Raw genomic sequence first — 17,336 nt, 5'->3', positions numbered from 1 at the left:
AACTCTTTCCCAAACCACTAAAGTGCATTCCACCCCCGACAAAGAGCTACTCCCACATGTCATCTGCTTAAGGGGACAATACGGGCAGGTTGGGTGTTTTATGTAACTTATTTTCATGGTATATTAGACTATATGTTTTCATGGATTACCAAATATTAGATATTGATGTTTACTTGGTTTGCTTTTCGTGAAGTCAGGATGATATCCCCCTTATTATATAATCTTTTCTTCAATCTATCGATAAAGTTCAGTATGATCTGATCGTTTTGCATCAAAGAGGCAAGGAAACAAATGACAAAGGAACCTATTTTACTCCAATGAGTAAGAGAAATAGGCCAACTTTAGTAGACTCAATTCCAAGGCACAATAGCATGGTGTTCTCCTATTTGAATTTTTGACACTGAACTTCTGCTCAGGATCTTTTTCTGAGATTCAGTAATAGTAATCAATTCAATCAATTTATGGAGTTCCCAATGTCATTCTCTACCACCCATAGCATGCCTGGTGCATTGACACATCAACAATCTTCTCAACAGTTTAGACTATCAAATTAGTTTGTCTCACTTCACATGGGACAGCAAAAAAAGACACACTTCATAGACAAATTTTTCCATCCCAAATATGCCACATATAAAAACAAACCTCTGAAACAAAGGTCTAATAATAGTCCACTGAGTTTGCATTAGCAATCATGTCTCCCACGAACCATTTTGGTCATATGAATATAGCTTCTTTGCAAACCAGACAGCATAACCTTCTTAGTTTACACACATAATCATCATCAATATCAACTCCACATTTCATATTCATAATGCTCCACACATCATCCATCCAAAAGGACAACATAGAGAGAGAGAGAGAGAGAGAGAGAGAGAGAGAGAGAGAAAAACAGTTTAAAAATAAATACCAAGATGATGGCATGGCTTTGAACGGGATTGCCCTTGTCACAATCTAATGGTACACTGCTGCAAGTGTTGCTCCAATGAATGGGCCCACCAGGAATATCCAGTGGTCATCCCACGCATGGTCCTTGTTGTAGATGATGGCATCTCCAACGTTCCTGGCTGGGTTGATGCTAGTTCCATTGATGGGGATGGTGGCCAAGTGCACTCGGAAAACTATAACCCAATTGGAAGAGTTACAAGGATAGTCACATCTGGCATTTCCCTTGGCATCAATGGCAGAGAAGACTGCAGCGAAGCACAAAGGTGCCCACAATCTCAAACATCTGGTAAGGGCCCTTTTGGAACATTTTGACCACACTAGCCCCACAAATTGCCCCCCAAGCATCACCATGTAGAAACAGCCCTTGCCAGGGACAGTTTCCTAGCCAGCAACAGCCCAAAGGTCAAAAGCTGGGTTTTGGTGTTCACCTGAAATCCCAGACATACAATAGACCAAGGCAAAGATCATGCCACCAAAAGCCCATGCAATCCCCTGGATACCCACACTGGCGCACATATATGGTAGGTGACCTTTTGACACCCATGGCAACGAGGATGCTGATGTAGAGCAATAGGAAGGTGGCCATGAAATCTGCAATCCCAGCCATCCAAAATGACCATGAATTGAACTCACCAGGCTCAAACAAAGGCACTGGTGGTGGCTCCTTGTAGGCCTTATCTTGGCTCTGTGCTGTTGTCCCTATACGTAGCCTCTGTGAGAACTTGTTTGCTCCCAGCTTCTCATGACTATAGCTATTTCCTTTAATGGCTCTGTAAATTGACAATATAAATCGATATGCTAATTTTGGAAGGTTAACATTCTCTAATTGAGATGAATTTTTCAAGGTGGCCTATAAATATGAGATGAACCTAACAGACGGTCAATACCAATGATTTGACTCTCTGCTTCTGAAAGCACTGTATCACACTAAGGCCATGTCTGGATCCCAAGGATTCCATTCCAAACAATGGAAAAGGAAAACAGTTTTCCTTTGATGTTTACAATTTGTCTTGTTTAGATCATAAAGAAAAAGACGGATTACACAAGGGTAAATATACTAAGATGACTTATATCATGTTTTTTCAGTGTATAATGATATATATTCAACTTGCAGAATCTTGCCAAGCAGAAAATGCTTGCATGTGATGACCGGATCGGTATCTTGAAGTCAGTGCTAGCAGTTTGATTTTGCTTCTTTCTTGGTTTGATCATCTTCTCCATTGTCATGTGTAGAGAGAATGTGGAGAACTTTGAATTTAGTGTTTGAACAATGATTTATATTTTGTTGGAATGAAACTTGTTATTTTCAAAGAATGAAATGTTAGATATCAGATATAAAAAAAATACCGTGTACGACGTGAACAACTAGCCGCCTATCTTGGGATGCACAGCTGCATTATCGCATACACGCTGCAGTTGATCGTGCTGGTTCATTACGGCATTTTCACAAACACCTAGCATCTTATCGTGCTGATCCAACCGTGCGACATCTGGTAGCTCCTCTCCCTTTCCTTTCGAGATGGAAAACTCATCTGACTAGTGTAAGCAGCAGATTACATGATCATTCCCTATCTAAACAACACGTGTCAAAAGAATACCTCATGTGAACGAACGGGCGCTACATGAACGGAAGAATTCATGTAGATGGGGTCCACCTCGTTCATCAGCTGGCAATCATATGACCATTCCCTATCTAAATGACACGTGATGAAAGATCACATCATACGAACGGACACTACGTGAACGGAAGAGTTCAAATGGATGAGGTCCACCTCGTTCATCAGCTGCACCATCCCATGTTAAGCTCGGTCACACAGGCGGAAATCTTCATAGGACATTTAAAATCTGCCTAAAATCTCTTAAATTCAGTTTGGTCCATTTGAGGTTCTGAATTACCAACACTACTTTGATCTTGTACATCCATCTTAGATCGGCAATTTTACTTGTGAGTTACAAATTTCCTGCTATTCTTTTTTCTTCTCTCATAAAAATAACTAACCACTTTTCCCTTATTAATAACTCACTCAAGGGTCGTTTCGATGACTGTAATTTTCTCTTTTCTCTCATTAAAAAAAAAAACTTAAGGCTTTTCCCTTATTAGTAAATCACTCAAGGGTCGTTTCGATGACTGTAATCAGTTTGGCTTTTTAGGTTCGAACATGTGTCATGCCTTTTTAGCCGTAAACAATATTCACATTGTCGATGCTGTCAGGCAAAATATCAGCCTATATTATTGATATTGATGTCCAGCCGATAAATCCGTAAAAATCTTCAAGAATTTAATTTAGTTGAGGAGGATTCGGCGATTTCACGGTTCCGAATCCTTTTCTCTCTTTCGAAAACGACTTACCGGAAGTTTGTTACTCAGTACGCTCTTATGAGACTGAGAAAACTTCGTGGGCCCACCGTGAAAGATTTCCTGCCAAAGCCTCTCAAGGGAAGTTTATGTGTGGGGCCTACTTAGATGTTTGTGAGAAATCCAACCCCTCTATCCGTTTTTTAAACTCATTTTATGACGTGAGATAAAAAATGAGGAGGATCCAAAACTCAAGTGCGCCACACGAAAAGAAAGAGTGGATATTTAGTGACCACCGTTGAAAATTTTATATGGCCATAAAAGTTTTGTAATGGCCTAATTTTTTTTGGTGTTTTCACTTTATCGAAGTGATAATGAGCTTATAAACGGTTTAGATGGCGTATGAACAGCAAGGCGGAGCCTAGGAAGGTTTCAACAGTAGGCATTCCTTTCCCCATTGTTTTATCTCCTATGGCCCACTTGAGTTTTGGAACCTCCTCATTTTTGGTAGCATGTCTTAAAGTGAGGTCAAAAAATAGATAAACGGATTTAATTTTTCACGAACATCGCAGTAGGCCCACCCAGAATCCTTGCGCAGGAGCTTCCCGCGAAAGCCTACCCCGTCACCTGTGGTCGGTGCTCTTTACGCCTCACCATAATGTACATGCTTCATTCATTACGTTCATCCATTTTTAAAGATCATTTCAGGGATTGATCCATTAGAGGAATATAAGTCTCAAGTGCACCACACCATAGGAAAATAATATTGATTGGATATCCACCATTAAAATCCTCCTAAGGTCCACCGTACTGTTTATTTGACATCCAGTCTGTTAATTAAGTCATACAGACCTAAATGAAGGGAAAAACAAAGATCAGCTTCATCCAAAACTTTTATGGCCCCAAAAAGTTTTTAATGATTGAAATTCATTCAACACTGTTTCCTATAATGTGGTCCACTTAAGATTGGTATACAACTCATTTTTTTTTATATCATAAAATGATCTAGAAAAATAGATGGACGGAATGGATGAAACACATCCATCATAATGGGGCCCACGTATCACCCACCACCAGCCATTTGCTGGTGGCAGGGGAGTAGTCAATCCGTTTCCTCCGCGATGAGATCACCCGCTGCGCAAAGTAGATTGGCTACTCCCCTTGACCCCATGCCTGTGGGTGGTGTTTGGTGCTCCGTGGAGCCCATAATGATGTATGTGTTTCATCCATTCTATTCATCCATTTTTAAAGATTATTTTATGGTTTGATCCCAAAAATGAGAGGTATATAAATCTCATGTGGACCACACCACATGAAAATAATAGTGGCTGGATATACACCATTAAAATCCTCCTAAGGCCCACTGTATTGGTTATTTGACGTCCAACATGTTGATTAGGTCATAAAGGCCCAGATGAAGGGAAAAAGCAAAAATCAGATTCATCCGAAACTTTTATGGCCCTAAAATATTTTTTAATGGTCGACGCTTATTCAACACTTTTTCATGTAATGTGGTCCACTTAAGATTTTGATATACCTCGTTTTTGGTCTCATAATGTAAAATGATCTGTAAAAATAGATGGACGGCATGAATGAAACACATACATCATAGTGGGGCCCACAGAGCACTGACCACCAGCCATTGGCTGGTGTAGGGGGAGTAGCCAATCCGTTTCCGTTGGAAGCGTTGGGCGGAAACGTGCCCTCCCATTCGAGGGAATGTAGATCACAGTCTGTTGATCTTTGGGTAGTGCTCTAGCTCTGCACATACAAAATCACACATGACCAGTTAAGAGTCTCGAAAGAGCTGTAGTTAACAGTGTCATGGGCCCTGTCTTTGCATTTGGACCTGAGGAGATTTAGCTGATCACGTGAGATCTTCAAGAGGGCGACAGTAGGACTCGTTTCAGATGTGTGAGATTGTGGTGGGGTATTCATGAAAGGTGGGGGTTGGTATTCGATGTGATTGAAGAATGCGGTAGGTGGGTCCCATGCTCGCATTAAACTTGGGTCGATGAATCGCTGGATGGTGGGATTGAGCCCGTAGGCCACTTCTGACCAGTATTTGATGAAATGGAACTGTGAGGGCCCATTGGCGACTGTGTGGTGGGAACAGGAGCCCAACGAGACGCCTCCACATTTGAAGCAAGTTACCTGTTGGTCATTAGAAAATGTAGCATTGTTTAAAATACTCAAAACTCACCTCATTTAGAAAATCTTGGCAAGTTGAGACGAAATAAAAAGTGCAAAAGGAAAAGAAACTATTCGTGTTGTACAGGAAAATATCTACATCATTAGTGGTTAGAATCTTCAAATTCGGTGGTTCATCCACTGTGAAACCGGATTGCCCGGTGGCCCTGACCTAAGTGGCATGACTGTTGTTGATGTCTCGAATCTGTCAATAACATGGGTCTATCGGTGCAGCATTGGGTAGTGCTGACACACAGGTGCTCAAAGTCATGAAAAAATTCAAAAATTTTATGTTGGTTGTTGGAATGTTTCGGTACTGCTATTTGATGGCACCAAAGGAGTTTGATGCCATCGAAGAATCCTTGATGAGTGGTCAATTCCATGGACACATCTTCAATGGGTGCTTGATTCCATCCAAATCCTATCCAAAATTGTGTTAGTGCGGGATTAGTTTTCTATTTCAGGTGTAACACGATATATATCAAGTGTAATCGAGATTTTGGTGTGAGAGAAGTACTTTAGGGCTTTTTAATTTGTTCTAAATGGTTTTAAGGGAATAGATAGGGCTTGTAAAGACGATTTGAGACTTCTTCGAATTAATAAGACTCCATCTCTTGTAATCTATTTTCATAGTGCATTACTTATCACTTTACGCCATAGTTTTTTTCTGTAAAAGTTTTTCCACGTAAAATTTGGATTGTTATTGTTTGAACTTAGTTGTGTGATTGTGTGTACTATGCTTGATTCATGTTTAAGTGTTTCCACAGTTTCCACCAATAACTTTGTGGGGCCCACCATAATGTATGTGTTTTATTCATTATGTCCATTCCTTTTGCCAGTTCATTTTAAAGCATGAACCTACAAATGAATAGGACTTAAATCTCAAGTGGACCACAATACAACAAATAGTGGGGGAAATGATGCACACCGTTGATCTAAAGCTTTTGTCTTCCAAGAGTTTTTCATATGTAGGCAGTCAATCCACACTATTTCCTGTGGTTTGGCCTACTTGAGCTTTGGATATACTTTATTTTTCATCTGTTCCATAAATTGAGCTGATAAAATGGACTGATGGTGTGGATAAAACACATACATCACGGTGGGCCGCACAGAGTCTTCCCACTGATCATAGGGATAGCATCATTCGATGTTTCTTGTATTTCAAACAAATTTTCATCCAAACTATAGATAATTAGATGGACACTTCTAATTGACACTTCACCCTATCACTAGTGTTGTGGAGATGAAGTTCTACCACATTGTAGTTCCAAAGGCTTTATCCTCCCATCTATCTGGATGGACCTTATTGAGGGAACGTGAATTGCCCACCCCTTCTGTCCCGAGCTCAGCATGGCCAGGGCCTCTGAGGGGCCACTGAGATGCATGGGTTTTATCCACAGTCCATCTATTTTGCCATACCATATTTAGGTCTAATCCTAAGAATGAGGCAAATCCAAGGCTGAGGAGGACCACAAAAGTTTTGAATCAAGCTCACACACACACACACACGGAAACGCTCACCTGCGAACCAGTTCGTACCTATAACGTACAAATTTTTTGAGAACCCATCATACGTGATGTGGATCCAAAATCTGAACTGTTCATGTGAAGCAGCACCTCCTGAAACCCCCCAAACCCAAGTTTTACTTTGATCTAAAACTTTTATGGGCCATGAAAAATGAAAACAGTTTCCTCCCTTGATTTTCATTTCTCTTTTCTATGGCCCATTAGAATATTAGATCAAGGTGAAAATTTGTCATGTAAGGTTTTATGGGATTCCGCATCACATGGACCGTTCAGATTAGACACCCATGGCACGTGTGCAAAGGTGCGCACGTGCATAGGTGTGTAGGGGAGCATGACTCTATATATATATATATATATATATATATATATATATATATATATATATATATATATATATATATATATATATATATATATATACCACTTTCGCCAGGATCGTATATTTTAACTTATGAATAGGTTGGATCTAAAAACTACATCATGGTGGGCCCTATAAATGTTTGAACGGTAGGTGTAACTGATCACAGGGTTTTCTTTGGTATTGGTCCCCTTGAACTTTAAATCTATCCCATTCTTTTTCTTATGCCATGAAATGATCTCTACAAATGGTTGGACAATATGGATACGACACATGCATCATGGTGGGGTCCACAAAGCTTGGTGCGCAACAAAATCGCTAATGGGCAGCGGATTGCATATGGAGTAAACTCTGTGGGTCCAACGTAATTTATGTATTTTATCAATTCTGTCCATCCGTTTTAACAGATAATTTGAAGGCTTTGGACTAAAAGTGAAGTATATCGAAAACTCAAGTGGACCACACCATAGGAAACAGTGTGAATTGAACATCTACTGTTGAAAATTTTTACGGGCCAAAAAAGTTTTGGATCAATCTTCTATTTGTGTTTTCCCTTCATCCATGTTTGTGTGATCTTATGAACAGGTTGGATGAGAAATAAAAATCACTGTGGGCCCTAGAAAGGTTTCAACGGTGGAAGTCATTATTCCAACTGTTTCCAATGGTATGGTCCACTTGATCTTTGGGTATACCTAAATTTTGGTCTCAACCCATAAAATAATACAGAAAAATTTATGGTTGGTGGTGATAGACCAGATACATTCATGGTGGGCCCAAGAGAGTTTACTCAGTTTTTTTTTTTTTTTTTAACACACGCAGACACACCATACACACTAACGCCGTAGTGGAATTTCACCACCTATGGTACTCAGTTACTCAGCACGCAATCCGATTTCCACTAATGTACGCTGTTAGTGATGCAGTATTTCGTTGACGCAGATTGCCTCCCGATGGTGTTAGTAGTCGGTAGCTACTTGACGGTTCTCTGTGCCATCAACTATGATGTATATTTTATTCATGCCGTCCATCCGTGCCTCCTGAAGATGTTAGTAGTCGGTGGCTACTGGGCCGTGCTCTGTGCGATCGACTATGATATATATTTTATCCACGCCGTCTATCCATCTTTTAAGATCCTTTTAGGTAAGGAGACCAAAAACTAGGCATATCCATAAGGTCTGAGGACCACACCACAGGAAGCAATAGTGATTGAACGCACACTATTAAAAATTTATTGGGGCCACAAAACTTTTGAATGAAGCTGATATCTGTGCTTTAACTTCATCCATATCCATGTTACCTAACCAACATGGTGGATGGAAAATAAACATTACAATAGGCGTTCAATCACCTTTATTTTCTTGTGATGCGGTCCGTTTGATATTTGGATCGGTCTAAATTTTTGACTCATGCCATAAATTAATTTTGAAAAATAGATGGAAGGCGTCGATAGAATAAATAAATACACCATGGTAGAGCCCACGTAGCACAGTCCAGTAGCAATCTCGTTACCGGTAAGCGGGTAGCGTAAGTATCAATCCCCGTCCGTATTTTTTATTATTAAAGTATTATGCTGACATCAGCGAAAATGACGTGGCCAATTATATTTTAGGGCATCGCAAACCCTGAACGCTGGAAACAAACGATCCGCTGCTTTTACTTTAGCTAAAAGCAAACAGTCCGGATCCTCTGTTACCTGGTCAACAGGGATTTCCTGTTAATGGTTTAGCGTCCGAAGCTTTTTGTAATTTTTTTAATTTTTTTAATGAGTGGTGACGTGGACCAATGAAGATTGGTTAGGGTAACAGGAAATCCCTGTTATCATCCCCACTCAAAAGGAAAAGATGAAATAATTGAGTGCCTTTGCTTTCGCTAAAGCAAAAGATGAAATTATTGAGAGCCTTTTCTTTTGCAACGGAGGTATCTTCCTTGTTTAAAGAAGAGTTCCAGAAAGACTTGTTTTGAAGACAAGAGCCTTCTCAAGAAGAAGAGAGAGAGAAAAAATGGAGAGTATTGTTCAGTTTGCCATACAAAAACTGAACGATTTTGTAACACAGGAAGCAGATTTGCTACTCGGAGTAGATGAGCAGATCATATCGCTTCGAACCAAACTTGAATGGATGCGTGCCTTCCTCGAGGATGTCGATAGGATTGGCAGAGATAATAAAAGATTCAAGATCTGGGTTACTCAAATAAGAGACGTAGCCTACGATGCTGAGGATGTCATCGACTCTTACATCTTTAACATTGAACAGAAACGACGAGAAGATACAAGTGCTGGATTTATGAGATGCCTAACTAGTTTTGCTAGTTGCATCAAAGACATACCAGCCATCAACGACGTTGGAAAGAAGATCCTCAACCTAGAAAGAAGGGTCGGCGAGATCAAGGAGAACATATCACAGTTCGGCGTCGGCAATATATCAGTTGGTGGAGAAGCTTCATCTTCTTCAAATCAAAGCCAGCTGCGGAGGGAGAAGAGGGCTCCCATTGTCGAAGAAGCCGATGTGGTCGGTTTTGAGGACGAGACAAAGACACTGGTGGGGCGGCTGACTGAAGGAGATACGCGGCGTGCTGTGATTTCGATCACAGGTATGGGAGGGATAGGTAAGACTACTCTCGCAAAGAAAGTTTACAATGACATCCATGTAAAGAAGAGTTTCGATTTTCATGCTTGGGTGTATGTCTCTCAACAATATCTAGTCCGAGAGCTTTTACTGAGCATTATAAAATGCTTTAGAGCCCTCGAACGAGATGACAAGGAGACGACGCCTGAGGAAGACTTGCAGCTGGAACTCTCTCAGTACTTACAAGGGAAGAGATATCTGGTGGCATTCGATGATATATGGAGCAGACAAGTTTGGGACAGTTTGGTTTCTGCATTTCCAGATACGAAAAATGGCAGCAGAGTGCTTCTCACAACTCGCAATGAAGATGTAGCAAGGCATGCAGACGCACAGAGTACACCCCATAAACTCCGTTTGCTGGATGGAAACGAGAGCTGGTCACTGTTCTGTAAGAGAGCACTTCCCGGAAATCTTTCTCCTACGTGCCCTCCAAATCTGGAAGAGTTGGGGAGAAAGATGGTCGCCAAATGTGGAGGTTTACCTCTAGGAATTGCAGTATTAGGAGGCGTCCTATCAAGAAAAGAGAAGTCAGTGAATACGTGGGAGAAGGTTCTTAAAAGTGTGGAATGGTGGCTACATGAAAGCAAAGAAGATGGGATCTCAGGCATATTGGCCCTGAGTTACCATGACATGCCCTATTACTTGAAGCCCTGTTTTCTTTATTTCGGAGCTTTTCCTGAAGATTCTGAAATCTATGTCCCCCAATTGATTCAGTTGTGGATGGCAGAAGGATTCGTGCAGAGAAGAGGAGAAGAAGAAATGGAGGATGTTGCGGAGGATTACCTGGATGAGCTCATCAGTAGAAGCATGATTCAGGTGGCGGACAGGAGGTTCAATGGAACGGTTGAAACATGCCGTATTCATGATCTTCTACGAGACCTCTCAATATCAGAAGCGAAGGAGGAGAGATTTCTGGAAGTGCATGGGAACATGGCGCCTGAATTACCTACAAAGGCACGCCGACTTGCAATTACTTGTGGTGACATCAGTAAGTCCATCTCTCTTAACTGCTCCACTCCACAACTCCGCTCTTTGTTGCGCTTCAGTAATGAGAATCAAATGCTGGAGAAACCGCAGTTGAAAATCATCTGGGGAGCTTTCAAATTGCTCAGGGTGATGGATCTCCGTTGTGTACGCATCTCTAGTCTCCCTGATGAAATAGGGTATCTAATCCACTTGAGGTACCTAAATCTCAGTTGTACCTGGTTAGGAAGGCTACCATCCACCATAACTCGCCTCTCCAATTTACAGACTCTCGATCTGCAGTTAACAAATGTCAACATGCTACCGGATGATATTTGGAAGATGGAACAGATAAGGCACCTGTATCTATTCACTACGGCAGGACTTCCCTGTCAAATCAGCAACGTCATGCAAATCCATCGCTTAAGCAATCTCCAGACTCTAAAATTTGTAAAGGAGGGCAGCTGGATAGAAGATGGATTGGAGAAACTAACTAATTTGAGAGAATTGGGAATAAATGGAGATCTCAAAATGGCATTGTCCCGTTCCATTCTTAAACTGGCAAGCCTCAGATCATTGCTGCTAGGGGCAAGTCCTAATTGCGCGATTCCAACGTTTTCATCCTTCTCAAATCATCACCATCTATTTCACATGAATTTGGACGGACCCTTTGAGAAATTACCGGACGTGCATGAGTTCCCACCTAACCTCACAGAGCTATTCTTGAGGGGGTCCCAATTAGAGCAAGACCTAATTGGAACGCTGGAGATGCTGCCGAACCTTCGGAAACTCTCTTTATTCTCAAGATCTTACATAGGAAAGGAAATGGTTTGCTCTGTAGGAGGGTTTCCACTGCTCGACTATTTGTATATTTACGAATTGGATGAATTAGAGGAGTGGAGAGTGGAGGAAGGAGCGATGCGGAATCTTAGACGTTTAGAGATCAGGAATTGCATAAAATTGAAGATGCTTCCTGATGGATTGCGACATATCACCACTCTTCAAGATTTGCAGTTATCACTCTTGCCGGAAGAATTCAGAGAAAGGGTGCGAAAAGACGATGGAGAGGACTGGTTTAAGATCCGACACGTACCCGCGCTCACCATCTACCCGTAGTGTATGGGAATCTTTACATGTAGGTAATTTGCTTTGGACTTGTTCGCATCCATTTCATCTATCTAGACCATCCGTTAGGTTCAGTCCACTCATCTTCTGTACTGGATGATCCAAACTGTCCATTTAGTTTCATGGAGAAAGTAGGTACAGGATTGCTCATAGAATATAGGTTTAGTCAAGAAAGCTTACTCTCATTTGATTGCTATGATTTTTACAGTGGAGAAGACTGGACAGTACTCCTGTGGACGGTCTCCATAGATGATATTGATTCCTACAAGTCCAAAACTCTGTTCTCATATTTCAATTTCATGGGGTGTAAATATGTAAGCTATCTACTTTTCTTGTAAAATTTAGGCTTTTTATGAAAATGTCCTCTTGTATTTGTTGGCTAATCTGTGTTATAGATGTAATAAAGGCTGAATATGTTTAGGTGAGGCCTTTGGCCTTCTGTGGTGCCTGTTTGAAATCTTGTACTTTTTTTTTAATCATCATTTCAACAAAGTAACAGGTCCTGTGCTCCCACCTTTCTCCAATAAAAGTTTGGATGACTAGTATCTTTCTTCCCACTAATATATATTTGACATATGGATCGATGTTGCCATGCATAAAATGTTGGCACGTGATTAGTGGATTTGTGTCATAAGTTGGTGATGATTGGTCAATTTACTTCTGTCATGATTTTCATAAGACTTTTTTTTAAGTTGTTAGTAGAGAGTGTGTGAAGGTCGTTGAACAACGTTCTCATACAGCATTCTTATGTTTCATGCAAATTCCATCAAACAACTATTTATATGGCGTTTGATGTAACTACTTTTCATTGTATGTTTAGATTGCATGAATTCATGGATTATCAAATATTAGATATTGATGTTTACGTGGGTTTCCTTTTGTGTAGGTCAGGTTGATGTCCCCCTCTTTTATGTAATTTTTTCTTCAATCTATTGATAAAATTCAGTGTGATCTGATCATTGTGCACCAAAGATGCAAGGAAACGAATGACAAAGGAGCCTACTCATCCAAATGAGTAAGGGAAATGGACCGAAAAAGGGAAATAGACCAACTTCAGAAGAATAAGTTCTAAAGCACATTAGCACGTTGTTCGAAACCTAGGATCTTTTTCGAGATTCAGGAATAGTAACTGATTCAATCCATTTATGGAGTTTGAAACCAAACATGTCCGCGGTTAGTTAATCACTTTAGAATGTCCAATTAGTTTGTTCAACTTTACTTGGAACATCGTGAGAAGATACACACATCATAGATGAACTTTTCCATCCCATTTATGCCATATAAAAACAAACCTTTGGAGCAAAGGTCCAATATTCCAGTGAGTTTGCATTAGACATCATACTCCAAGGAACCGTTTTGGTCACATGACTACATCTCTTTTTTTCTTTTTCTTTTGGCAGCAAACTAGACAGCATAACCTTACAATCATCATCGATATCAATACCACAATTCATCTTCATAATGCTCTCCTCATGTCATCCATCTAAAAGGATAACATAAGAACCAAACACACACACTGTCACGCACGGAAATTTGGTACCCGAGTTGGCCAGACCCAACTCTAAATCCCAGGTCATGATTTAAAATTAAACATTCAGAACCACACTTAATTAATCTCATTACAATAACAACATTCATCAAATACAATATTTAATTATTATGGCCTAAACTCACTTCTAAATTCTTATTATACTTTTTTTTTTCCATCAGTACAAATAAAAGATAAGTAAATTGATGATTGGATCTTCATTCCACTTTGCTCTTGACTAAACTCTGATGCCCTGAGACACTGTTATTTTGGGTATGAGCACAATTGCTCGTAGGATCTTATCCAACCAAATTTGAAATTTCTAAATTTATATCAAACAAATAAATAATAAAGTACTTTCTTAAAATTCGAAACATAATTCAAAATATTGAATGTTAAAAATGACATGAATGCGATGCTGGAATCATAAAGACGCACCGAATGCTACACTATCATGAATTCAATAATAAAATTAAATAATCATCACATCTTACAATACCGTACCTAGGTGTATGGTCACGAGCATTAACGCCCACACACTGGTACTTCGTGGTGAGAGACCCATTTATACGTTAGCTGGTCAGACTACTGCTCCGGTTGTACCTTTGACATATGTCCGCGCACATAATTGTACTCATACACTGTACACAAAAAAGACTCTGAAGGATCTAACGGGTTCTAAGGTCTTTCACCCAAGGGACACAATTGCCCTACTTGCTAGCTTTAGGGTCTCTCACCCAAGAGACATGATTGCCCTACTTACTAGCTTTAGGGTTTTTCACCCAAGGGACATGATTGCCCTACTTGCTAATATCACAATCATTTTCCCATTTTTCTTTCTTTTTCCATAATTTTGTAATTAGTAGAGATGAATGCATGTCATGAATTATTCCAAAATCAGTAGCGAAATAATTTAATTGTTTAAATCCCCATACAACAATGCAAGTTCTATACAAAATGTGCAAAAATTCGATGCCGTAAAAATTCAATTCCTAAAATTTACTGAAACATCAAGCTATTTTCTTTGCTTTTTTTTAAAAAAAAATCAAAAATTAGAATCAAATTAATTAATATTATTTTAAAGCAATTAATTTAAATCAATTACTTTAACGCAAATTTAAAGTCTAATTCTTAACACCTGATTTTAGAAATAAAAGTTAGATTAAAACCTAACTCTATAAGTTAATCAGATTCAGTAAATGCTAAAATTTAGAAAAGTAGATATTAGGTATAAAGGAATTTGACAATATTAATTTAAAGTCATTATGTCAAAAAAAAATTAAAAATAAATAAAATTAGAAAGTTCAGAAATGGAGGAAAATCACCCACCTGATTTTTGGACCATCGATTTCTGGACTACACCATATGCCCACGACCTACTTAGTGTCGCATGCTAGACCTGACCCATGCTTACGCTCTCAACGAGTTTCTCCCGCTGATGCAACACATAGCATTAATTTGCTATCTACACTCGCTGGATGCGTAAGAAGTTGAGTTTTGAGATACCATCTACCCAAAGAAAATAACACCTAAGTGGTATATTTGATAAATGATTTAGATTTCAGGTTAATCTGTTTTACCATAATTGTTCAATCAAGGTTTTCTATTGTTCATGTTGTTGGACTGATATGGTATGTAAGATGAATCATTGTTTCACAATCGAAAATATCAATAATATAAATTTTTATTTCTAATTAATAATTCTAGTTATTATTTTGTTAAAACTTTAATAATTCAAATACTTAAATAAAAATTATTTTTACTATTATTTAATTTAAGAATTACTATGAAATAATGTACAAGAAATTTTATTTAAATTCTAACTTTAATTAAATCAATTTTTTTTACACTTAAATAATGTTAAATATTAGCATAAAAATATTTATTATTTTTATTCACTAAATTCTAAAATTAAAATTTTTATTTTATTTATCACATAAACTTAACAAAAAATATATATATATATATATATATATATATATATATATATATATATATATATATATATATATATATATATATATATATTGAAATAAATTGATTATTTTATAACCAATTTTTATTTCTCTTTGATAATTCATTAACAATGTTTATTTAGGTTTAATCGATAAATTATCTAAATTTTAATTTAAACAAAAATTTTAAACTATAAGGAAAAGTTTTTTCTTTAAGTTAAAAATCTAATAATGTACTTTATTAAAATTTTAATTTAATAAAGTTTTAAATATACATTAATCGCTAAAATTTCAAAATATAGAAATCTAATCAATTTAGTTTCGATTCCAAAATTTTGAAAAAATTTCTTAAACTTAAGTTCATTTAAATTTAAATTAATTAACTCTTTAAAATTTTAGAATTAAAATTTTAATTTTAATTTTTACAGAAACAAAATATTACACTGATTTCTATAATATAACATTAATAATGTAATGAAATTATTATTTAATAATTTAAGTTAATCTATCTTAAAAAATTTTAATCTAATTATTTTAAATCTAAATTCAGAATTTTAGTATTATTTATTTTTATATCTATATTTAATCAGTTAAAGAAAGTTATTAATTTGAACTTTCGATACTGCTTGTTCCCTAGACACTTAAAAATGAGTTCATCTTGTATTAGTTCATAACAATTATGAATTAGAGACTATGATTGTTGGCTATAAGATTTTTTTATCCTTATAAAAAAAATTTATATATATATATATATATATATATATATATATATATATATATATATATATATATATATATATATAATTTATTAATTACACGATTAAATTTAATAACTAGCATACTCATTAATTAAAAATATTTTAAAAGTAATTCAAATTTACTAATTTAAATAAATTCATAAATTAATTTGAATTTAATCTATTTTTAATAATTTACTTTCATATTAATTAATTTTAAAACAATTTAGGAATAATTTATATTTAATTTTTAATCTTAACAAAAAAATTAAGAATTAATAAATTAAAATATAAACTTTGATAAATTATATATTTTATTCTGTATATTTTTTTCTCTCTTTTCAAAAGGACAGAAATAAAGCAATTAATATTTACTCTAATCAAACAAACTTAAATTAGATATTCTAACTTAGAAGTAAAGTCTAAATTTAGTGAATTTAATTTAATATACCTAAAACTAAATTTTAGATTTGATGTTAGAATAAAATTGAACTTTATGAATTAATAAAATTAAATTAATATTAAATTCAAAAATATAAACATCATGTATAAATGAATTTAATAATTCTATTTATAAGAAATTTATTTCAAATTTTAATTCATAGAAATATATAAAAATAGAAAATTCATAAATGAGTAGGATTACCCACATAATAATTAACTGAAAATAATATTCCTATTAAAATTTTGTAATAAATAATCATCATAATTAACTGAAAATGATAAACTTCAGGATAAGATTACCTACCTCAAAAATTTAATAATCCCGCCCTGCTCTAGTCTGTCTCTCTCTCTCTCTCTCTCTCTCTCTACAGAGTTTTCTCTCTCCCACTCTCTCCTTTCGATATGATTGAATCTTTATTTATATCTTTCCTTCCTTTTTAATAGATGTGAGGAATGAGGCGGAAGAGTGGGGATGTGGGCAGTTTCGTTTCATGGGAGGGTTTGGTGCCCATTATCGTACGAAAATGAATGAAGAATGGAGAAGGTGGGTTAGGCGGCGGCGGAAGATAAAATTTTTATTTTTATTTTATTATTTTTTAAAAGATATGGTGGGTCCCACTAACGATGATATAAATCTACTCCGT

At 37.0% G+C, this 17,336-nt stretch overlaps 1 protein-coding gene and 1 pseudogene across 1 annotated transcript; one reads left to right on the top strand and one right to left on the bottom strand.

The window, feature by feature from the left end:
• Positions 1-863: 863 nt before the first annotated feature.
• Positions 864-2,406, bottom strand: LOC131255354 (probable aquaporin PIP1-4; annotated as a pseudogene).
• A 6,807-nt stretch (positions 2,407-9,213) lies between these two features.
• LOC131256031 (disease resistance protein RPP8-like) lies at positions 9,214-12,254 on the top strand. The gene has a single exon (XM_058257029.1). It carries the CDS (start codon positions 9,317-9,319, stop codon positions 12,017-12,019), a length of 2,703 nt encoding a protein of 900 aa, XP_058113012.1. The 5' UTR covers positions 9,214-9,316; the 3' UTR covers positions 12,020-12,254.
• The last annotated feature ends 5,082 nt before the right edge of the window (positions 12,255-17,336 follow it).

Source organism: Magnolia sinica, chromosome 9, assembly GCF_029962835.1.
Source record: "Magnolia sinica isolate HGM2019 chromosome 9, MsV1, whole genome shotgun sequence".
Lineage (NCBI taxonomy): Eukaryota > Viridiplantae > Streptophyta > Magnoliopsida > Magnoliales > Magnoliaceae > Magnolia > Magnolia sinica.
This window is presented reverse-complemented; position numbering and strand designations above follow the sequence as displayed.

Coding starts and splice junctions, on each gene's coding strand:
- LOC131256031 (XM_058257029.1), top strand. CDS start 9,317: ATGGAGAGTATTGTTCAGTTTGCCATACAAAAACTGAACGATTTTGTA.